The sequence below is a fragment of the Centrocercus urophasianus genome, unplaced genomic scaffold, assembly GCF_019232065.1.
Source record: "Centrocercus urophasianus isolate 14NV4802_14NV808 unplaced genomic scaffold, USGS_Curo_1.0 seq_27, whole genome shotgun sequence".
NCBI lineage: Eukaryota > Metazoa > Chordata > Aves > Galliformes > Phasianidae > Centrocercus > Centrocercus urophasianus.
In genome coordinates this window covers 733038-757673 of record NW_024884833.1, presented here as the reverse complement: position 1 = coordinate 757673, position 24636 = coordinate 733038, and the positions used below count along the sequence as shown (strand labels likewise).

General features: G+C 37.5%; 1 protein-coding gene across 2 annotated transcripts in view; it reads right to left on the bottom strand.

Annotated features, from left to right (window-relative positions):
• The window catches only part of KDM4C (lysine demethylase 4C), a 298880-nt gene that overhangs the window by 227360 nt on the left and 46884 nt on the right, over positions 1-24636 (bottom strand). For both annotated transcript variants that reach the window (XM_042826899.1, XM_042826898.1), the window contains exons 5-6: positions 21920-22113; positions 7975-8024 (exon numbers count right to left, since the gene is read on the bottom strand). In XM_042826899.1, coding sequence (XP_042682833.1) covers positions 7975-8024; positions 21920-22113 — 244 coding nt within the window. The remainder of the gene's footprint in view (positions 1-7974; positions 8025-21919; positions 22114-24636) is intronic.

Here is a 24636-nt window from a genome sequence, read left to right as displayed (position 1 = left end):
CACAAGCATTATTTAAGACAATCTTGCAACACAGCAGAACCAATTCCAAATACCAATCTCACATTATAATTAACAAGTCACAGGTTTAGAAATCAATCCTGAATATGCAGTGAATTTCCACATCCAAAAGAAAAAAAAAACCTGCAATCTATCTAGAACATACCAAAATTCTGTAGTAGATTCATGCTTTGTTAGCTACATGAAAGTAAGTACCCATGAGCTCTAAATCAACTCTAATAAAAGCAGGTATTTTGTGATAATTTGCATGCAACCTCATTTTCACAGATGATCTCTTGAGAAGTGGCAGACCTCTTCCATACTTCTAATTATTTCACATACACAAAGCGACAATTCAGAACAGCAGCATCTCAGGGTCCTGAGAGCTGGCTTATGTGGTTGCTGGGCTCTATTATATTTGAAAAGTTGTGGCTGTCAAGCAAAATCCCCAGGGACTAGAAAAAGGGAAATAGTACTTTCATTTACAGGAAAGGGAGGAAGAAAGACCTGGGGAACTAAAGGCCAGTGAGCCTCACCTCTGAACCTGGAAAGATCACGGAACAGATCCTTCTGGAAGACATGTTAAGGCACACGAGGGACAAAACGGTAACCCCACACAGGTTGCATGGCTTCAGGAAGGTTGTGCCTGACCAGCCCAGTGACCTTCTATGACAGAGGAATGCCATCCATGGACAAAGGGATGGCAACTGATGTCATTTACCTGGACTTCTGCAAGGCCTTTGACATGGTCCCCCACCACATCCTTATCTCTGAATTGGAAAGATACGGATTTGAAGGATGAACTACCTAGTGGATAAGGAATTGGTTGGAAGGTTGTAGCTAGAGGGTTATAGTCAATGGCTCTATCTGTGTTCATGTAGAGGCGGCTAATAAGCGTTGTGCCCTAAGAGTGCATATTGGGTCCAGTACTCTTTAATATATTTATCAATGACAGATGATGGGATTGAGTGCACCAACAGAAGGTTTGCTGATGACACCAAGCTGAGCTGTGTCAAGGTGACTCCAAATATGTATACAAACTGGGAGAAGAACTCCTTGAGAGTACCCCTTTGGAGAAGGGCTTAGGGGTCCTGATTGATGAAAAACTTAACATGAGCCAGTAGTGTGTAAACGCAGCTTGGAAAGCCAATGGTGTCTTGGGTTTCCTCAGAAGAGGAGTGGCCAGCAGGGCAAGGGAGGCGGTTTTCCCCCTCCATTCCGTCTTTGTGAGGCCCCTGCTGGAGTTCTCATCCAGGTTCAGGGTCTCCAACACCGGAAAGGTGTGTAGATTTTGGAGAGGGTCCACAGGTGGGCCACAGAAAAGATCGCAGGGCTAGAGCACCTCTCCTACAAAGACAAGCTGAAAGAACTAGCCTTCTTCGCCTATGAAAAGAGAAGCCACAGGGAGACCTAATTGTCTCCTTTCAGTATTTAAAGGGAGTTTAAATCAAGGGAGAAATCAACTTCTTATAGACGTAGATAGTGACAAGATAAGGGGTAAGATTTTAAACTAAAGAAGGGGAGATTAAGATTAGATGTCAGGGGGAAGCTTTTTATTGAGAAAGTGGTGAGTTGCTGGCACAGGCTGCCCAGAGAGTTTGTGGACGCCTCATACCCAAAGACGTTTAAAGCCAGGTTGGGTGGAACCTGGCCAATCTAATCCAGTATTCAATCTAGTGGCTGGCAACTCTGCCTGTGGCAGCGGGATTGGAATTTAATGATTCTTGAGCTCCCTTTCTACCCAAGTCATTCTGTGATTCTATGATAAAAATGTGACTCAACCAATGGTGGACAAGTGTTTGGGTATGAAGACATAAGCAAAGAGAGAGATAAGTAAATGTAAGGTCCTACTCAAGCTTTTTATCAGCTTTCTATAGTTAACACAACAAACAATAGCACAAAGTATGTGAAAATAGTCTTCCAACTGCAAAGAGTCACAAACGTGCTCTCAGATAATTCCACATCAAGAGTTAACATGACCAAAATTACTTTTACTAATCAACTTCTTTTCTTTTTTTTTCTTTTTTGTTTTGAGTTATTCTCTTTTTTTTTTTTTTTTTTTTTTTTTGAGTCTTAACACTGTATCAGTGAAGGCTATTCTACCTTAGTAGATAGTAATACCACTTCGCAATCTCTGGTTTTATGGTCCATATTCCAGATGTAAGTCAAAACTTTCTCATTTCCAGGGGAAACTAGAAGTCGGTACTCAGCAGATCGCAAGCTGCCCCTGAGGAAACAAGACTCCCACACACAACACTGCTGCAATGAGAGACATTAAAGAGTACATAAAGAGGTTTGGAGGTAAAGACAACTTTAAAATAAGGTTGGCTCAATAAGTTATTGAGGGCAGTGATCGTCGATACCTGGAACCTGGTTTCAATTTGTTTCTTTCAACTCTAAGAGTATAGCTCATATCAGAAGGTAATATTGCTGTATCACAGTTATCACTCATAAAAACTGAACGGATTAGGTTCCATTCTGCAGTAGATTATCATAATCAAAATAATGGGAACAATTACCTCCCTAGTAGGAATATGTGCATACTGATTTCAATCAAAGTGTTAGGCTATGATCATACATGGACAAATTACGATCTTATTCTCAAATTAGCAACTTTTAATCATATGAGTAACTCCATTGGCTCTACAAGATAATACTATGTACTATCTTGTTAACTTATGTGATCAGTTTGGTCAAAAATAAAGTCACTATTTAACAAACGCACATAAAAATTGGATACACTTTCAAATCAAATTCTAAACAGAGAATGAATGAGGCTATACTTATTCTTCTACATTTCTACACTCAAATTGTACATCAAAGGTGCTATATTCTCATTTTCTTTATTAATATAAACTGCAAAACAAGAACTTTCAGAAAATATCATCCTAAATTGCAAGTACCTTTAATGTAATTTTATGTAATCAAAATTCATCCCAATTAATGCTATTAAGGAAGAAAGATCAAAATAAGGTAGTTTTTTAATGTATATAAATCACGGATGTTCATTTGAAGGACTTCAGAACACACAAAATACTCGTAATTCACTACTTACAAGAATTCCTCTTGGAACACTGGCAAACACAAAAGGAGGACAAAGTTTTCTAGTATATTTTCTATATTTACTTTCGTGGGTATAAATAAAAACAATGTAACTTATTAAAGTGAGTTTGTAGTGATCTGACTTCATTTTATTTACCTTTATGTACTGCACACTTCTTTTAAGTAAGTGGGAGAACATTCTCACAAAGAAGAATTTGTATGACATATAAACCAGAGAGTACAAAAGCCACAAATGAAGTGCTGTGAAATATGAGTGTTATTATATCCAGATGAATATGTTACGGACTTGCATTTATTATTTCTTAGATATGACTTTCCTAACTTGACTCATATAACTATCAATTAGGAAAAAGTTAAATTTCTCAGCTGCTGCAGCTTTCATACTTGAGACCCTTACAAGTTATGCAAGCTCCATGTCAATTTTCATTCAAAAAACTATTTCGACTTATTTTCTTATGTAAAAGGTAATGACTTCTCCATGAAACAGACTAATTAATGCCATATACCATACAAAGCTTTTTATAGTATCACTATACACTTAGGTCAAATTTTACTTTAATTTCTTCTTGAACATAATTAAATACCAGATAAATGCCACTTGCTCTCTAAAATAATTTCCGCAATTAAGTCAACTATTAAAAGAACTTGAAATCCTTGAAAATGTCATCTGTGATTCTCTTTATTTTCCAACTCATTTTATGAAATGAGAAATCCCTAAGAATACCATAATATCACAGATCAACGTAACACATACAAAAATTGCAGTAACAGCTCACTTGAGATTCTTATTACATTTATGTCTACAAAAAACTGAAAAAAACTTACATAAATGAGTAAGCAGCTGAAGGGTAAAATCAAACTGTTGCCTTGATTAGATTCAAGTCTAATGTATTTCAAATAAAATATTTGTAGGTGCCACAGTCAATCAAGACTGCAATGGAAAGCAAAGATGAAAGCATTCATGCACATGCATGTGTGATAATTGTGACATGTAGACAAGTTAATGGAAAATATTCTAGCCTTCCTTTAATTTTAATGTATCAACTGTTGCCTTGACTTAGACAACCTGCCACAATTAATGTAAAGTTTTATTATTTTTATTACTATAGGAGCATTCGATTAACTTAGTAAGAATTAGTCAGTCATCAGCCTTCTTGCATAAACTACTTTTCTTCACGTTACACACTTGTAAAAGTACAACTGAAATTTTTTAATACACACGTAATTAAGCACTAAGTCTCAATTATGCTATCTTCTATGAACTTTTCTTATTAACTGAATTGTTGCCATGTAGATTACTCTGTATATTCACCTTTTCAATATACCCTACTGTAAAATTCAGACTGTATTGCAGCAGGCAGCAGCTGCAAAGTAGAAGACCACAGAAGACTTAGTCTTCTTAAACAGGGAAATAATCAGAAATAGAAGAATACAAACAAAAACAAGTGAAAAATATGTCAAGGTGAGTATAAAGTTCAACATCTTAAGAACTGTATCTTCCACACTACTAGTTGGACCAAAGATATCACAAAAGCAGCCTACTCAATGAAAAACAACATAGAAGATATTAGAGTCAAACACTGAAAGCAGGAAATGTTGGAGGTATCTGTCTGTAAAACTAACATACCTACTTTCTGTAACAATAAAAACCTATGTATGAGCATGTAGCTCTCCTACAGAAATCTACCTTCATTCCCTGAATACAACAGATAAAAAACCTATCCAAAATGTGACTTTCATTGTTCAACATCTGATTCTATTTTCAATTTGATACTCACTGTTCAAAACCCAGTTCTGAAATAAAAATAATAAAGTTTCGATCACACTTATTCTGATTCAGCAAGGAATGCAGATTTGTATTCACTACACATCCTTGTTGCATGTACTGTCATACACTTATCAGCAGTAGTTGCCAACTTCCATGCAGGTGTGCACTGAAAATGCTGATTTGAAATGCTCGGGCAGCTTCATTAAACAAAGCTATTATGAAGCACAGGTAGGTTACTGCTCCCATCTGTGGAAAAATGTGTAAGCCAGTATTACTCAGGCCTGAGCTCTGCCTGTCCTACAATACTTTCACTGGTTCTTGTCCTAAGAACTGTTGAGTGATACTGCTGTACTGAGAAGAAAGTCTCATTTAGCTTATTGCCAATTCTGACTGAGACACTACTCCCCACACCAGGTGTCCTACCAGCTTCCAACATACCATGTTTCTGGAGAATTCCACAACTTCCCCATGTTTCTACGTCCCACTCCTCCTACACAGTAAGCCACCATTAGCAGCAGTAAGAGCCTTGAGAAATCTCAGGACCTCATCTGCTAACACAGTATTTTCTTATAGAAATTTACACTAAGCAACATCATAAGTTCCCATGAAAATGTGAACTTATTTTTTTAAAGGTGTAGCAAAGCACGTCTCTCAAAAACTTACCTAGTTCCTGAATTTGTACAGGTTACCCCCATATCTGAGTAAACTACAGTATGTCAAAGAAAAAACTGAGTTTTTTTAGTCTGTTCCAAACAATGGTACCCATCACTCGCACTTACTTCTTTAAAAGGAATGAACGAATGTTGCTGAAATTGCCCATTCACTTTCCTTGCCCTCAAAAAAAAGTGTTGAGCACACACTAGTTTACAGAATGCATAAACCTGAAGAGTTAGCAATAAACTGCTGCACAGCTATAAGCAGTCAATGTGAAATCCTATAGTGTGATTGAAAGCAGCTCAACCGTATCAAGTAAAAATTCCATCAACCCAAATACCATCTTCCCAGTAAACATCAAAAGTGGACATACAGAAGATTTTAAATACATCAAATCTTTGCTTCTCCTGAGTAATCAAGGTGTGGATCAAAGATTTGCTGGCTGAAGAACTGGCTGGAAGGCCAGGCCCAGAGAGTGGTGGTGAATGGAGCTAAATCCAGCTGGCGACCAGTCAGGAGTGGTGTTCCCCAGGGGTTGCTATGGGGCCTGTCCTCTTCAATATCTTTATTGATCACCTAGATGAGGGCATTCGGTGCACCCTCAGTAAGTCTGCAGATGACACCAAGTTGGCTGTTGATCTGCCTGGGGTGTAGCGAGGTCATACAGTGGGATCTGGACAGGCTGGATCACCAGACTGAGACCAGTGGGACAAAGGCCACGTGCTGGGTCCTGCACTTTGGCCACAAGAACCCCAAGGAATGCTACAGGCTTGGGGCAGAGTGGTTGCAGGTATTGGTCAGTGAGCAAGCGGTGTGCCATGGTGGCCAAGGTGGCCAATGGCATCCTGGCTTGCATCAGAAATAGTGCTGCCAGCACAAGAAAGGAAGTAATTGTCTCTCTGTGCCCAGCTTTGGTGAGGCTGCACGTTGAGTACTGTGTTCAGTTTTCAGCCCCTCACTAAGAGAAAGACATTGAGGTCCTGGATCATGTCCAGAGAAGGGCAATGAAGCTAGTGAGGGATCTGGAGCACAAGTCTTATGAGGAGAGGCTGAGGGAACTGGGATTCGCTTGGTCTACCACATGCATCTAAATACTTATCAGTGAAAATCAGAACCTTCAACATAGACACAAGAATAATTTTATACTTTGCAGGTGATAAACTAAAGATGTGGAAATCAGAAATACATGACAACTCTCTCAGCAGAAACTCTCTCAGTTTTCATGTGGGAAATTTCAGAATAATGATAGCAATTATCCAGGTTGAAATCTGCCTTTTTAATCTGTGCTTTTAAGGCTGCAAGCTCTTGTCTTTACCCTCACATCTCAGTGATACACATGATATTATTGTTCTCAATAACTAGTTTAATTATTGCTCATAAAAACTGCCATGCATATATATGTGCATAAAATAGATATGAAAAGAAAATGAACAAGTGTTTTCAGAAGACTGTCCAGATACACAATATCTAATTATCAGCTTTCAGTGGTATTCAGAGTCACAGAATCACAGAACGGGCAGGAATGAAAAGGACCTCGAAGATCATCTAGTTTCAACTTATTGCCGTGGGCAGAGTCACCAATCACTAGACCAGGTTGCCCAGAGCCTCCTCCAGCCTGGCCTCAAATGCCCCTAGAGGCATCCACAACCCCTCTGGCATTCCTCATATAGTATCATCAATAGCAGGCTATAAAACATAGGCTGCAGGTCAAGAAACACGCCTAATTATTCCTGTGTTCATATGTACTACTCAATCTAGAAATAAGAGGAGTTCTGTAGTTGTTATTTAAAATAAAACAAATAACTGTGCAAGAAACATTTTTCTATAAATTATCCTTCTTTATTCTTTAGACCCCATGCCCACAATATTCTCTGCTTCTTCTCAAGAGATGTTCCCCACACCTTCGGAGAGCACAAGTCACTACATGCTTTGGGGAATTAGTGTACATTATTATGCTGCTCGTTGGCCAGTAGGCTGCTATAAATAAGATTTACAGCTAGTGTATTTTGTGAGCCACCCCTTCTCAGAGGTACTAAGTTTCCCTTCTCTATCCTGACATTCCACTCCACTTCTGTGGAACTTCAGAAAACACAGTTCTCTTAAACATTTCTTTCTTTGAACCAAATTTAACTACAATTGACTATAAATTCAAAAGTTTCTGATGGCAAGAAACTATGGTAAGGAAAAGCAAGGGCATGGAAAGAGGCAAAGATATTTGCAATGAAAATCTAATGAACAAGAAGGACAAAATGTTGTGGTGTTATTTTCATAAACACCATCAACCTAAAAATGCCACTACAAAATAAAGTAGTAAGAAAACTTTGCGCCCTTAAAATTCCTTGGAGTATTAAAAGGCATTCCTGGCTTGCAAACATAGAAGTCACACGATATTAAGAACTAATAAAGCACAGTAGTTCAGTAGAGGACGTTTTTCAATTTGCTGGAGACTTGTCCTTCAAATGTCTCACATACAGAAACACTGAAAATATTACCTTGAGCCAGTCGTTCAAGCCGTTTCCCATGCTCTGGAGGAATTGCATACCTAAAATTCACGTGAAGAAAAGGATTGCATGTTTAAAGAAATAATTACTTTACAAAACAGTATTTTGCAGATAATTGAGTACCCTAAGGACAGAAAATAAGAAGATTAATGAGTGAAAAAATTAAATAGAAAAAATACACAGGTTGCTCCAAAAATAATGCCTCCCATTTATTTCCATGGAAATGACAACAGATACAAGGAGTATACTAACAATAAAATTTCAAAGAGCACATTCTCAGCTACAGAAGACTGTTCTTCAGCAGTTAGCTATCAACCATTAGCTCTGCATTCTCTAGTGATGAACAAGAGCATGCATGCCAGGCTCACACAATACTGCACTAGTGGAGATGACCCACTGTTGCTGCCACCACTGCTGAAACGCACCACCTCACTGTGCTCACATCCACTGGCTGGTCTCCAGAAACAATCAACAAGTGTCAGTGAATGTCAATTGGTGCCTTTTTTCCCACATGGAAGAATTCAGTGACACACCTTTGCTCCATCTGCACTTCCATGTCAGACACCATTCTGTCAGTGTGCTCTGTTGCTGCCATCTGTCACACGGCAACAAAATGCAATGGAATATTGGTGGGAAAGTTCAACTTCTACTGCAAAATTACTAACATACTCATCATGGGCTAGCATCACAAAACAGGATGCGTTACTTTTGGAACAACTTTCATATATTATTTTCTGAGGGAAAAGTACAGATAAAGGTATTTTGAGAAACAATTTTAACTTCCTGTTAGTTTAAAAATTATAATACACAGTTCAAAAACGTATTACCATTTAAAATCATGCATACTGACATTCATAACTCCAATTAAAAAAGAGCCACTTTTGTTTTCCAAGTGAAATAAAAACACACATAACAAAACGAATACAATTCCCACAGGTTTAACTTCTTTGCTTTTTAATGTATTTCACAAAAAAGTTCAATAGAAAAATATGAGTATTAAATGCCTCCTGAATTTTTTTCTTACTGTCAGTGCTGTGGAATGAGAAGCTACTTGCCTTTGTAACAAATTCCAATTCTTAAGAAACACATTTTCTAAAAATTCAGAAATTGTGCAGATCTTGGAAACATTCTGCTCCTACAATAAAATATTTTTACACGATTCCACAAGCAATTTGCAACAACTTTGCAAAGTGAGTGATACCTGAGCAAACACAGAACCTTGTTCATCACAGATTCACTGCACTTTATACAGGTCACCAGTATGTCTATGCATTAGACTCCACTTTTGACTTCAACAACTTCAGTGTGTGATTTAATCGGCTTTCGGTATTTTAACAACATTTAATTATTTGTTTTTTTAAAAAATACAGTTCAGAAAGGGGAAAAAATGCATACTTGGCATAGTTCAAACCCACATTTTCAAAGTCATCATGCAGATTTTTCTCTTGTACTATATTATGAACACAAATTTATTTCATATTTCCTGTCAATTCATTAAGAAAAAACAAACAAGCCATTCACAGCCCCTCACTCAGCACAACATTACTCTATCTCCAGCCTTCATTGGCACCTATTGCACACACAAATTTTTAACTCTTACAACTGAAATTGCTGCACAGAAGCACAACTATTCCAACACAACAGTCTGAGCTCCAAACAGAACAAGTTTAACAAAGCCCATGCCTGACAGCTCACTCCAAATGCTACTAAACAAAGAGACTTTTGACTTGACTCTGCTGAGTGCAGTTTTCTTCAGAATTCTATCTTTCCAAAATTGTTTCTCCCTACTTGTACTTTTGTACTGTGCCTGTTCTCCACCACACATCAAATGTGCATCTGCGCACACATAATAATCTAAAACATTTTTAACTTTCACACCTCAGCTATACAGCTATGTATAGCATTTTCTATTGCACTCTATGCCATTAAACACTGAACTCCAAAGTAAAACCAAAAGAGACAGTATTTTTGTCTAAGAAGACAAACTGGAGACTTTGCTTTTCTTGTCTCTAATTGGACTGTGATTACTTTGAAAACCTGTTCTGTAAGTGCATCAGGCTGTATTTCTGCGATAATACACAGCCATGCATGTATGTTAAGTACTTATTAGTAGTACAGAAAGACAAAACTTGAAAACTGAGGTCATATTAAAAATGGTACCTTTTAAGCGATTAGGAAGATAAATGGGGACAAGTGATTTAACTGTGCTCCACCTATTTATTTAGAGAATATAAATTTATCAATCAATAGTTCATTAAACCTAAGTTGGTGCTTTTCATCACTGTCCTCTTCTGGTGAATGTAGCAGCATCTAACCTTTGATCCTTCATTTCTTCCCTCTGATGCTATTGCCTTTGGTTAAGGGATCAGGAAAAGGAGGCTGCCTTTGCAGTACCATTAGAAGACCCAAATTCACTCTCCAGACACAATGGAGTAATACCTCTCCTTGGTTCCAAACACAATATATTAGAAAACTGTGCCTTTTTAAATGCACGTGCCTGTCTTGGAAGCCAGACGAAGTATGATGATGTGAATTTAACTGGATGCTTGGTCTACCATGTCAAACATTAAATAAAAAAAACACTCTAATTCCTTCTCAGATCATCAATTCAGTGCAAAAAAGGGGAAAAAAAAAAAAAGAAAAAAAAAAAAGAAAGAAAAAAATATTCTCTCTCAGGCTCCTTAGGTTACATAAGATCTTCGGCAGATTTTTGGATCGTGTAACGCAAAACACTTCATCACTTTAAATATACAGGTAAGACCCACTGTTTCGAGCTGAACTGAAACAGATTATGCTGCATCCCACTGAACAAACACAAAGAATTCAGTAATGGCATTTCAGTTTTATCCAGCAACATTGAATATTCAGGGCCAGGAAAAAATACCAAATTTCTTTTTAAATAACAGTTGGCATCGTTGTTTTTTTTTTTTTTCTAAATAAATCTCAGCATCATGGAGTAACATTCACTGCTTACCCACAAACTACTGATAATGAAGGCTCACTGTCCCATCTATATTCTTCAGAGGAGACAGTAACAAACTACAGTCTGGCCTCTGTGATCACTCAGTCCCATAGCTTAGAAAATAAGTTCGCTGACAAACATAGTTGACTATGATGTGAAAAACCAATCTTCTGCAGACTTAGCTAAAAACAGCAATGCCTGCTTAAATTTAATAACTCTGTTGGTTACTATTTTTTTTACATTCTGAGATGCAAAATGTAAATAACCTCCAAAGTACTGTTTTGTTCACATTTACTTTTTGATGAGAGTGAATTTTCTGTAGGAAAACAGTTTCTCCTTGTATGGCAAAGTATATGGCAAGGAAAAAACGAAATATGCATTTTACTCAAGCTCAGTTTTATTAGGAACATTTGGATGTTGCAGGTCTCTATAACAAGACACCAAAGAAAAATTCCATTTCCTTTAATCTTTCTTTAAGTCAGAAATGGAAACTTTAGCATAGCTCATTTCAACAAACTAACCAAAAGCATGTGGACCTCAGATGAAATTGCTTAACTCAAAGGAAAACGTAGACGAAAATTACAGTCTTTAGAAGAAAAAATAACTAATACACATCTGAGAAAACACAAAGCCAACTAATATCATCTCTCCACAGCAATATTACTTTCTAAATTTCCATTTGAGAGACTGTGGCAAAAATGTCAAGCAGCAAAAAAAAAAGTCTACTACATTAAAAGTGCTTATGGAAAATAGGACTCAAATTATTTATGTGAACAGACAACAGATCTTTTTAAATAACTTTAAGGCACACTTACATCATTTATCAATAATTTTGTGATTTTTGGATTAATTTCATGTTCTTTCCTCACTTTCGGTTACGATATAAACATCTGACTGTCCTGATAATAAGCATAAATCACAGTAAAATTAGGTTTCTGTACTTATATTAAAATGAGACAGAGGAAATGACAGAAAAAGCCTAAGCAAATTTTGATAATAAATATCATTATACTAATGTAATTTCAGGGAAAAAAAATACAGGAAACAGCATTACTACAGCATTTGAATTTTAAAGATTTTTTACTCAATCTCTTGATAGAAGTCAATCTTCCAAACTCCGGAAGGCCATTTAAAAGTTCAGTTATGGTAAAAGCACTGCACACAACTTGCATCATTTGTAATATTGCTGCTGTGTTAAGTGTGTGACATTAATATATGAATATTCATTAAATGATTCCTTCATATCAGTCTGATGCCTTGTAAAAGCATTCTAACACCTCCAAAGTACATACAACAGTCTGCAACAGCCTCAGAACAATCTCTTGTTCACAGGGGTAAATACATACTCATGTGTGTTTTTTTTTCCCTTTCCTCCACAGTAAAGTATTCAACAACAACAACAGCAACAACAATAACTAATAGAAAGTCTTAATTCTGTTCCCTAGCCTCAGGATTTTTCCTTTTACCTCATGACCAGTTAGCGGAGATTAAAGAAACCTTCTGTTTGCAAACATTAGAAATGCAAGATTTCTCATCTTCTATACAATGAAATCTTTCCTCCTCCATTTTCCTTATTTGCACCCACATCACTAGTAACATGGGACAGGGAAGAATATACTCCCACAACTTAACTATTAAGGTATAGTTTGGTGAGATACAGAGTTGACAGACTACCTGAAGAGAATAGAATTTTCACTTCTTTGTTAAATTCTTGGCTGCAGCCAAAATGCACATTTATACAGAAGGACTATCTCAACGTCTTTAAATAAGTACCCTGCTCTTTAGTGATGACTTAGGAATACAACTTAAAAAAAATATGCATCCAAATCCCAGTCCCTACAGTTCTTATATGATTAAACCACAAGATTTTAAGTCTTCCCCTCTTTTGCCTATTGTCTAGACTGAGCAGTTCTTCATTCATCACGTCTATCACAATGTATTCCTCCATGAAGCACCTATTTTCACCCATCCGAATTCTGCAGAGCCAGAACAGTGATTTCAGGGTTGTAATAAAATTAAAAAATCTGGACCAGACTATAAACTTAATCAATTGTAATTCCCAGGAATAATTTTAAAAAGATACAATTTCATTTTTAAAAGCCAGGAGAGTTTGCACATTAAAAGCTACTAAACTTTCTTACAAAGACAGTATTGAAATGAAACAAATCCAGCCCAAAGCTACCAAGTCTTTCAACAGTAATGCAACAAAGATTTTTAAGAGTAGTATCACAGAATCAAAAAAGGTTGGAAAAGACCTCTAAGATAACCGACCACCAGTACTGCCCACAAAGCCACATCCCTAAGTGCTACATCTACCCTTTCCTTAAACACCTCCAGGGACAATGACTCCATTCCCTTCCTGGGCACCCCGCTGCAATGTCTAACCACTTTTTTCTGAGATGACATTCTTCCTAATATCCCTGAACAATCAGGGAAGAAATGATTACCCGATTTCTATTCCACTGTCTGAAATGTTCTCCCACGTTCTACAGAGAAAAACTTCCAAGAAGCCACAAGCCATAACACAGAGCAATCTGAATTTCCATAATTCCAGTTGTAAAACCTCTAAACAATGTTAATAAAATTAAACAAATGCAGTTACATGCAATTAAAATGTCTTCACATTAAGAATGTTGGTAATGTTCTATTGTGTTCATTTTAACATTAACTAAATTCGAACAGCAACTTAGCATCACAGTTTCTCTTTGTTAAGTTAGAAAACTGTCCTATTTTTAACGTAGCAGTATGAGAATACTGATTTAGAAAAATGAGGTGTAAAGTTACTTTAATATAACTGTGCTTCCTGAAACAAAATTCAACATACAATTTTTAAAAACATCCTGCATAATGTAGCTAAAAACAAATCACCGATCCTACTTTCTGTCTGTATCAGAATTAAGCTTTGTTTTACCTCAATTCAGAGCAAAGACATGATAGATATTTACATATCCATCTATACTGTCTTTAATTAGGTAGAAAAGTATGACAGTGCATCATCAATTTTCACACAAATAGTGTTTAATATAAAAAAAGTAGTCATCAGAAGTCAAAATTCTTAATAATGCTGTCTTAAGCTGTATTTCTTTGGAGATTCAAAAACTTTTCAGTCTGACATATACCAACTATTTAAACTTCAAATGTTCTGCATCCACCAACATTGATTCTGTCTCTACAAAAAGCTTCTAGCTCCAAGTTTGCTTCACCAACGAAATCCTAGCTTAAGGAAGAATTCAAGACACAAATTAAAATCTAAGTCCTCACTCTGGGAATCTGTACTGGAAAGAAGAAAAAGGACAATTTGTCCTCACTGGCTGCAAAGAATGTCAAAAATCACTAACATCTGTTATATGTTCTACAAATTGCATAGCTCTCACTGTGTGACAGCCTAGGATACCCTGCTAGAATGAATCACATGCTTTCAGTCTACAGAAAGTGAATTTTACTTTCACAGCAAGGAAAGCAGTGGAGCTAAGTGATAGTATAGACACAAATACAAAGATCTCTGAAATATACTTTGCTTTTCTTTTTCCAAGGACTCCTTAATATCATTTCCAAGATGAAAAATGCAGCCTCTAATAGCTTCTGAGAACGACTATGAGATGACAAGTCCCTAGTTTCCAGGAAGAGAAAATGAGACCTCTACTTGTCATAAAAAAATGTATAGGGTTAGGCTGACAAAGAGATTTCCAATGAGTCAGTAGTGCAAGGATCAGCACAAAATTCTATAAACTGTCAGTCGTACACTGACTTCCACTCTTGATTGCCTTGCATTCATTTTGTCCAGGACAAAAAGAAAAAACCCACAACACTAAATAAAATTTGATTTGCCCACAATACAGACACGGTAAAGCAGTTCGTGAAGTTAAATCAAAACAGATGCATCTCAAATCATTTACAGTTACAAATTTAATAACCTCAATGTTTTAAAAAATTAAAATAAATGCAAAGCTATGTGCGTCTGTAAAATCACTAAGCCATAAATTTCCACAGAAAAATTTGTTAAAGAACATTAAAAAAACCGACAGTTACACCACAACATCACTAGAAATGATATAAGTTTAAAATTTAGTTCTGCTTTCTGAAGGTTTACGGTCATCTTTCCATCATGCCTCAGGAAGTAATTAATTTTTTGCCACATTAATAACATTGTTCTAAACATCAGAGTCTAAGCAGTTACATTTTCTAGTTCAGAATCACTACTGTGGTAATGCTTTCAAATTCACAGTTCTACTGAAGCTACAAAGGTGAATCTGCAGTAGTCTGATCCTTCCATTGGGAAAGGCTGACACTGAAAGGTCATCTGGTGCCTAGGACCATGTCCAGGAGGCTTCTGAAAATCTCCAAGGAGGAGATTCCACAACTCCTCTGGACAACACGTGTCAGTGCTCACTTGTTCGTACAGAGCACCTTTCTTTCTGATATTTATACACAAGAGCTGCTCTGAAAGTAATGCCTCCTATTTTCATATCTTGCCCCCCAACACCAGAGGTGCATGTTGGTTGTATGACAGTAGAGGCTGAACCTTCCCACCAGCATCCTATTATATTTTCTTGCTATGCAGCAGAAGGCAGCAGAGGGGAAGTCTGACAAAATGGTGTCTGACGTGAAGAGGGTATGAAACACAAAATTACACAGTCACAAAATGACACATTAAAGGCATTAAGGTTGGAGGCAGCCTGTGCTGCAGTGGCCATGCCCTGGTCAAGTTCGTTATCTTGAGGGATGTGGGCCTGGCAAAGAGTGGCATCAGGACCCTGAACTTTGAAAGAGCAAACTTCAAGCTGTTCAATGGACAGCAGATGTTGTTTTTCTTTCTCTCAAATCTTTCCTCAGAACATCCTTCTCTTCTCCCCTCATACTGTTCTATTTCAAGACTTCTGAATTGTATTAATTCATTTCTTCCTCTCAAATTATTGCCTATCCTTAGGACTTCTCTGCAGGTAAAAAGTAACGTATAAAGCAAGCATATGAATTTGGAGTCCTCAGGACAGGAGAGGACTTTAAAAACAAAGATGTTGAGGAGAGCTGGCTGGTCTTCAAGGATGCCTTCCTAAAAGCACAAGAGCCCTCCGTCCCTCTGAATAAGAAAGTGGGCAGAGGAGGTAGGAAACCAGCAAGGCTTGGCAAGGACCTGCTGGGCAAACTGAGGGCAAAGCAAAACGAAGGCACAGGCAGAAATGAACTTGGCAAGGGACATGAAGAACAATAGGAAGACATCCTACAGATGCATTGGCCAGAAGAGACAGGCCAAAGTAAGTGTACCTCCTTTGGTAAATGTCAAAGGAGAACTGGCTTCAACGGAGGAAGAGAAGGCTGAGGGACTGAATGAGTGCTTTGCCTTGGTCTTTATTGGCGGCCAGGATTCCAGTATTTCTCATTATTATATTCTCAGTCCTTGAGCCCTGCATCCCTAAACCTCTAGGTGGGGACCGGGGCAGTAAATCTCCCCCCACTGCAAGGGCTGAGCAAGTCCAAGATTGCCTCATGAGACTGAATGCGTACAAGTCTATGGGGCTGGACGGCTTGCATCCCAGGGTTCTGAAGGAGCTGGCTGAGGTGGTTGCTCAGCCGCTCTCCATCATATTTGAAAAGTCGTGGCTGTCAGGTGAGGTCCCGGATGACTGGAGGAAGGGTCACGTCACTCCCATATACAATAATTTGAGTTGGAAGGGACCTTTAAAAGTCATCTAGTCCAAATCCTCTTCAATGAACAGGGACATCCATAGCTTGCTCAGAGCTCCATCTGAATGTCTCCAGTGACAGGACATCATACCACCTCTCTACGCAATTTGTTCTACTGTTTCACTACTCTTACCACAAAAAAAAAAAAAAAAAAACTTATCAAAAAAGAATTCCTTATCAAGTCTAAACCTCCCCTCTTTTAGCCTGAAACAATCTCCCCTTGTCCTGTCACAACAGACCCTGCTAAAGAGTCTGACCCCTTGTTTCTTACAGTCCCTTTTAGATACCGAAAGGCCACTATCAGGTCACCTCAGAGTCCTCTCTTCTCCAGACTGAACAGACCCAGCTCTCTCAGCCCATCCTCACAGGAGAGGTGTTTCATCCCTTGGATCATTTTGGTGTCCCTCTTTTGGACATGCCCTATCAGGTCTCTCCTGTCCTGAGGACGCCATATGTGGATGCAGTACTCCAGGTGAGGTCTCACCAGCACAGAGGGGCAGAATCACCTCCCTTGATCTTCTGATCATGCTCCTTCTGATGCAGCCCAGGATACAGTTGGCCTTCTGGGCTGTGAGGGCACATTGCTGGCTCATGTCCAGCTGCCCATTCACTAGTACTCCCAAGTCCTTTTTGGAAGGGCTATGCTTAATCCTTTTATGTCTCAGCTTGTATGGATAGTGGGGGCTGCCATGACCAGGTACAAGACTCTCCATTTGGATTTGTTGGATCTAATGAAGCTCTCTTGGGTCCATCACTCAAGTCTGTCTTGGTCTTTCTGGATGGGATCACCTCCCTCAGGCACATCAACCACACCCCCAAACCTGGTGTCATCTCAAAACCTGTTGAGAGTGCACCCAATCCCACCATCAATGTCACTGATGAAAATATTAAGGGGCACTGGCTCTAGCACCAATCCCTGAGAGGCACCACCCTTCACTGATTTCCATCTGGACACTGACCACTGCTCTCTGGGTGCAAACTTGTAAGCAGTTCCTCATCCACTGAGCAGTCCATTCATCAAGTCCATCTTTCCAATTTAGAAAGAAGGATGTTATGGGGGACTGTGTAAAAGGCCTTACTGAAGTCCCAGAAGTGGCTCCTCCCTTGACCTCTGACACAGTTATGCCACCACAGAAGGCCATAAGTTGGTCAGCAGGAATTGTTCTTGGTGGTGCTATGCTGACGATATCATCTCCCTCTCTTCCATGTGCCTTAACTTCCAGAATGATCTGCTCTGTGTTCTCTGACACAGAAAGCTAACAGCTGGGAGCTCCTGGGCCATCCTTTCCACTCTTCTTAAATATGGGTATGATAGTGCTTTTTTTTCCAGTTACCAGGGACTACTTCTGACTGCTATGACTTTTCCAACATAATTAAGAGAGGGTTGGCATCTGCATCAGCCAATTCCCTCAGGATTCTGTGATGCATCTCATCAGGACCCAGTGACTTAGGGATGATCAGGTCCCTCGGGTGGTTACAAACCTGATGTTCACTTACACTGGGAGGGACATTGCTCCTCCAGTTCCCACCTTCCAAACCTGCTCAAAGTGGGAGGTGCATTTCAACAGTAGTGACAGTGGGTCACCTCCACTGGTGCAGATTTTTAAAAGTGTGGCATACAGGCTCCTATCCATTGCTGGTGAAAAAGCACATCTAATGCTGGTGACAATGTTTAAAACTAGTCTTTTGTAGCTAGAATTTGTTCTACTAAATAGTGCTCTTGTGCTCTTTGTTGTAGTTTCTATTGAAATAAACAGGAGGCATTACTTTTAAAGCAACCTATGTACATTAATGAGATCCACCCCTGAGCCTTTTCTTCTCCAAGCTGAACAATCCCACCTCTAAAAGCCTCTCCTCATCCTCAGAAGTAGATAGAAAATTGAAATACCTGCACTCTCATGGAGAACACCATAGCCTCCAAATACGTGAGCAGTTTCAAGACCAAGAAACAGTGCTGACAAGCTTGACAGATTATAGCTACCTTTTTACAGTCAGAATTCTGATTACAGATACCTCTGTGTTTCCTGACAATCTTATTTCTGCTCCTTTTCTAATAATTTTAAAGTAAAAGTGGCTGATCCTCTCCTTACTTGGTCATAACCACCTTCCCATCTATCAGGGAAGATTTTGCAGATTACTCCCACTTCATGTTAAAATATCTGCACATCACTGTAATTTTATCTGTTACTTTTCTGAGACATACAACACAAATAGGAAACATGCCAGTTCTGTAAATGGTATGCATGACTTACAAAAGTTAACAGCACTCTTCTACCCACGCTGAACTTTGTTTCACCTGGCCCAATTTTCACCAGTCTTTGTCACCTGCTGAGCACAATGAAAACCCTATTTATGATACTCCAGAAGACACCATCAAAACCAGGTTAAAAGAGATTCTATCTGTAGTACTACTGCTAGTCTGACCATGCCATCCCTTCTACACCACTTTTTGACTACAATTTTCTCTGTATTAATAGTATCACAACACCATCCGTTTCATTCCTCAATATTTTAACCCCATCACTATCTCTTTGCTGCAGATATTCAAATTCTGAAAGCTTTCATGTGAAATCATGTTTTAATGCGTCTCATAGCTCATAACATGGAATAACACTTCCTCAAATTTCCAAGGCAGATATAACACATACTGGTACACATTCTACATTAGCAAATCTGTAAAAATAGAGTAAACAACTGCAGTAGTCAAGAGGCAACATCAAAGTAGCCCATGAAAGAACCTGAGGCAATCTTGAGATCAGTGTTCTCACCATCCTGGCTCCACTGAGCTCCCCAAATCAGAATTTCTAAACCTAACCCACGTGCTTTGAGCATCACCACAGATTCTCTTACACTAGTGATGCTTAATCCAATTTAGCTAAGGTCTCTCCTTAAGAAACCAGTCCTTTTCTTGACATTATCACTAAAAATCTTTCAAATCTTTCAAAAACAAAAACCTAAATATGCCGTCCACTTATCCTCATTTTCTCTTAAGAGTACTCCAATTATTTTAATGTTTGAAACTTCCACAGTGCCATGAAAATAGCTGACTGCTTAATAATCATTTTTGCATGTGTGTAATTAATATTTTTCAAGAATGCTTACATCTCAACCTTTAGAAAGGCAAAAAAAATTCTATTTACACCACATTTTTTTGTATCAGTCAGGTAAATAGCACCACAAGTAAGCACTGCTTTCAGATACTTCATACAGCAAGAAATAATTTCCAAAATGCAAATAACTTATGCAGATTTTTGTCATTTATAAATTTATAATGCAAATTGAAGCATTATCTATATTTTATGCATGGATATAACACACATACCAACAGGCTAACATTTTACTACCAACTAACAACTGCATTAGGTGAAGCATTAATGTCAAAGAGCAGTTCCATATTTGAATATGTCAAACTCCTCAAATTTTACATTAAAAAAAATCTTCAATCAAGGCCTATAAACCTGAAATAATAATTACAACAGAAGATAATGAATACACTTAACAACAAATGGAAGAGTGAAGAAACTTCCAGAGTGAATACACAGCTCTGAGATACCATTACAAAACATGCAAACAACAAACTGGAATAACAAATTAGGTAAATCATGCCAGTGGTTATTCTTGGTAATAAGACTGTTCTCATAAAAAAACAGTGATGTTAAATGAGGTAGTGTCTTCAAGATTTCCTTCCCCTCAGAAACAAACAAACAAAAAAAGACACAAAGGAAGGGGTGCAGGAGAAATTCTGCCTGGCAGCAAGCAATCACAGCAGATGCTGTTTTTCTTTCTCTCAAACCTTCCCTCAGAACATCCTTCTCTTCTCCCCTCATACTGTTCTATTTCAAGGCTTCTGAATTGTATTAATTCATTTCTTCCTCTCAAATTATTGCCTATCCTCAGGACTTCTCTGCAGGTAAAAAGCAATGTATAAAGCAAGCATATAAATTACACAGATATATACATATGTAGACAGAAAAATAACCGTAATTCTGACTTCGCTAATGGTTACCTGACACACTTCCTGTGTTTCAAATAAAGCAGTCAATGAAGGAATCAGTACACACTACATAATATGTACTTGTTTGCCTGTCTCTTGATGAAGTGCACAGAGAATAAGAAGAAATGGAAGATTATCTATGCCTAACTATTGGAGAAAGCTCCAAATTCCATAAAGACAATCACAGCTGTCAGATTTAACAGCTGCCTGCAAAAGCTCACCTGGGATTTCAGGCGGAAGCTACTCTCAGAAGAAAACACACTATAATGCTTTTTAATACAATATTTTTCACCAAGGTTTCATTTGTTTTCCTTAAAAAAGCACAATTCAGTTCACTCTGCTTTAATTTTAAAAGCAAACATTAGCTGCAATTCCTTTATTTGTCTGAAAGAATACGCTAAAATCATGTTAACACAAGAACATTTGAATACGATAACAGCATTAGTATAAATTATTGCAGCATTCCTCCAGCAAGGATATAACAATAAATAAATAAGCCTCTAACTGATAAAAATTGTCAGTGAATTTTAGTGCAACATTCTGAAACAATATGGGCCAATTTGGTTCAGGAAAAGAAATTAGTGTCCACTGCTATTTCTTCTACAGGTATTTCAGGGAGAGAAAAAAAAAATCTGACGATCAGCAGGAAATCATTTCTCTATTGTGCTTTAAGACATACCCGTAAGACCACAGTCTGTATATTCACTTTCTTATCCCTCTTTCAAACAAAAGGCTCTTCAATTAAATGAAGTGAAAAGGACAGTAGAAACTTCCTATTTGGGAAATGTCGAAATGCTGAACCTCCTTTGCTACCGGGCCTGAATAACCGAATAACTGAAAAAATTCTGATACAAAACGAAAACAAACAAACAAAAAAAAAAAAAAAAAAAAAAGCAATTAAAAGCATCTTAAATACAAAAACCTGTAAGCAGTCCCAAAAGACAAATCAGACCCAAACAACTTGAACCAAAGAAATTGATTTCTTAGAGGCCTCACAAGAGCTTTCTCAAATATCCTTGGATTTGTCAACTCTGAACTTCTCAAATTGAATCATTACAATCTATTTCTTTTGAACTCACATGAGCTCTACTTATTAGCATTGTTCTTTAAAACAGAAGAGTACACTACTGCAATGTTCTTTATATCACAGACCTCCCATTTCATTGCTTTTCTTAGCTGAGAATGCTGTCATGGCTTTTGAGTAAAGTTAATCACTGTGAAGCAATTGCACCCCAACTGCTTGTTTTAGTCAGCTGAAACACACAGATAAATAAGCTTCTAGAAAAATTAAAACTTGCCATGACTTCGGCTCCCCAAAATGGAGATAATTAATGCTGTAGAGATCCATATCTTCAGTGTGCCATGCAAATGTTGTTTTCCACATGCCAAAATACAGGTATGGGGTATTCACACCCTCAATAGAAATTCCACAGTCTTCTCCTACAACATCCAATATTGTATTAAGATGAGCAATATTCCATTCCTCAATACCCTGAAAAAGATACATAAGAGGTGTATTATTAAATTAATAAAATGATGGAACTTCATATAATAGTATTTCACAAAAGATACATGCCCTTCAAAAGACTGTAGATAAGCAAAAATTAATAAATACTCCATCAGACTCTTAAAGCTACCCCAAAAACTTGTTTTGTCCTTAGCAGAATTTAGATCAGGTGTTAAGCCTGACACGTTTACAGCAGAGAACACAGATAGATAGATATGCATGAGCTTAACATTTAATATTTCAAACTTTACACATATTGAAATACTGTACACAACAGAAATAACAGCTGCAGACAAAAATCTATGAGTATCTATGAGCTATTTGTCACTAGGCATATCTTTCCTTTTTACTTACAAAATAATATTAAAAAATTAAAATGCTTTTAAATTATTTTCCTATGTGAGTTTACCACTTTTCTGAAAAAGCCATAAAAAAAATGAAACAATCACTTCAGAGATATTTCTTTCTATAACCATAACAAGCTGCATGACACAGCATTAGAGAAGAAATCCACTAATTTCATGGGATTTCAGACATTTTCCTCCCATTGTTGCCTAAAGTTTGGGTGTTAAAAGCCACACATGTAGTTTTCGTTGTAATTCACGTTCACAAAACATGATTCCAATTTCAGGTAATACAGCGTGTAGAAGTCAGTGTGACAAAGATCAAAGCTACAGAATTGAAGGGAAAGAGATCAAACTTCACTGTAACAGCAACCGTTAGCTCCTCGAAGGAAGGCTTCCGAATTGACTTCTTGAGACTCCGCATGTGACTGCCTGCAATGATGACCTCACTTAAGAAGAAAGGCTACCCTTATGTCACCTGGGAGTCTTAGAAAGGAGTTATTTTTACAGAATGAGTTCATTCCGGATAACAAATTGATTTATTTATAATGAAAGCTTCTGCTCTCATGCACTTATGTGACATAGAGGCGCTTGAAATAAAAACATGTAAAAATAAATTTATGATAAGAACTATCAAAGAGAATTAAATGCAAATACGTATTCAAGTCCTAGATGTAGGTAAAATTTCTACCTTTCAAATCTAAAAATCAGTCGCAAGACAATAGAGCTGTCAGATACAAAGTTTATTTGCAGAAACAATTTTAACTAATTATTCGTCAAGTTAATTTACTTTTTTGATTGGAAAAAAACTCACGAAATTAACTGCTGTTCACAGAGTATGTACGGTCAGTTTGGAGAAACAAACTAATATGGCAAAATAAAAGCAATGACTTAACCACGGAGGTACACTGGAACATCATAAACACACCAGATAAAAAAAGCAACTGTTGATCTAGGTAGTATCCTCCTTCTGACAGAGGGCAAAAACAAGCAAGAATCAGAATACCCTTCCAGCCTCCAGCAATTTGCAGATTAAAGGTTTCACCAGAGAGGTGCTATTCATCTGCTCAACAGGACCCAGTGGGCTTTCTACCACTTAAAATTTATCTATCCAGTCACCATCTTTAATATACAAATAAACTTTTTCCACTCATAACATCTAGACATCTTACCCTCCTTTTACTAAGAACTAGTTAGAACTAAGTGATAGCTAATAGACAAAATTAAGAATAAACTGTCTTTTTATTTCACATACTTTCATCCTCAGTTAAGTCACAACCAAACACCAAGCAAACAGTTAGTGCTTTGTCCCTGAAAGGAAAGCAAATCCTCCTACGGAGAAAAAGGTTGCTTAACACACCTAACACAAAACACAAGATCCAAAACCCCTATAATAAAGATGCATAACCTATTTTCATTTGCTAATAGCCATTCTGGACAAACTACAGAAAATACAGGTTTTGAGGAAAAGTTCTCTGAAACTGGTTTAAATTCCAAGATCACTGTGGTTCATTTTAATTATTTCTACAGTCCTTAACTATTTTACGCTTAGGTTAATGCAAGTTATTACTACAAATTATTACCAAATCTATTACTTTACCTCATAGATGTAGCTTTTCTAGTATTCCAAAACACTACACAAAATGATTACATGAATTCCACTTAAAATATTGACTCAGTTCTTTTGCCATAGTTATGAGGCTGTTTCTAGACATCAGAATTGCAATGCAGAACAAAAAGAGCATAGGACCTGTAGTTCGGCAAGTCAACATATAATCGTACTTCAAAAAGTTAAAGTATACCCTAGAAGAGTATATTATATTTAATAACCATTATTAGATGAATGCCATTCAAATTCTTTGACCCAGAAGTGAAGCTTCTTACACACGAAAGAAAAAATAAAAAGAACATTTAGGCATACTCTACTCAATGTAAGGAAAGGATCGAATATTTATTCTGTACTATATCTCAATAGTGTTTTATAATAACTGTAAGTAAAGTGTAAAGAACGTATTTCTAGCATCCACACTTTCAATAGCAGATTTTTGAATACATGCAATCTGTATTCTTCTGAACCACTGTGCTGCTTCTATACAGTACCATGCTCTGTGGTACAGTTTGTACCATACAATTCAACACTGGGGGGGGGGGGGGGGGGGGGGGG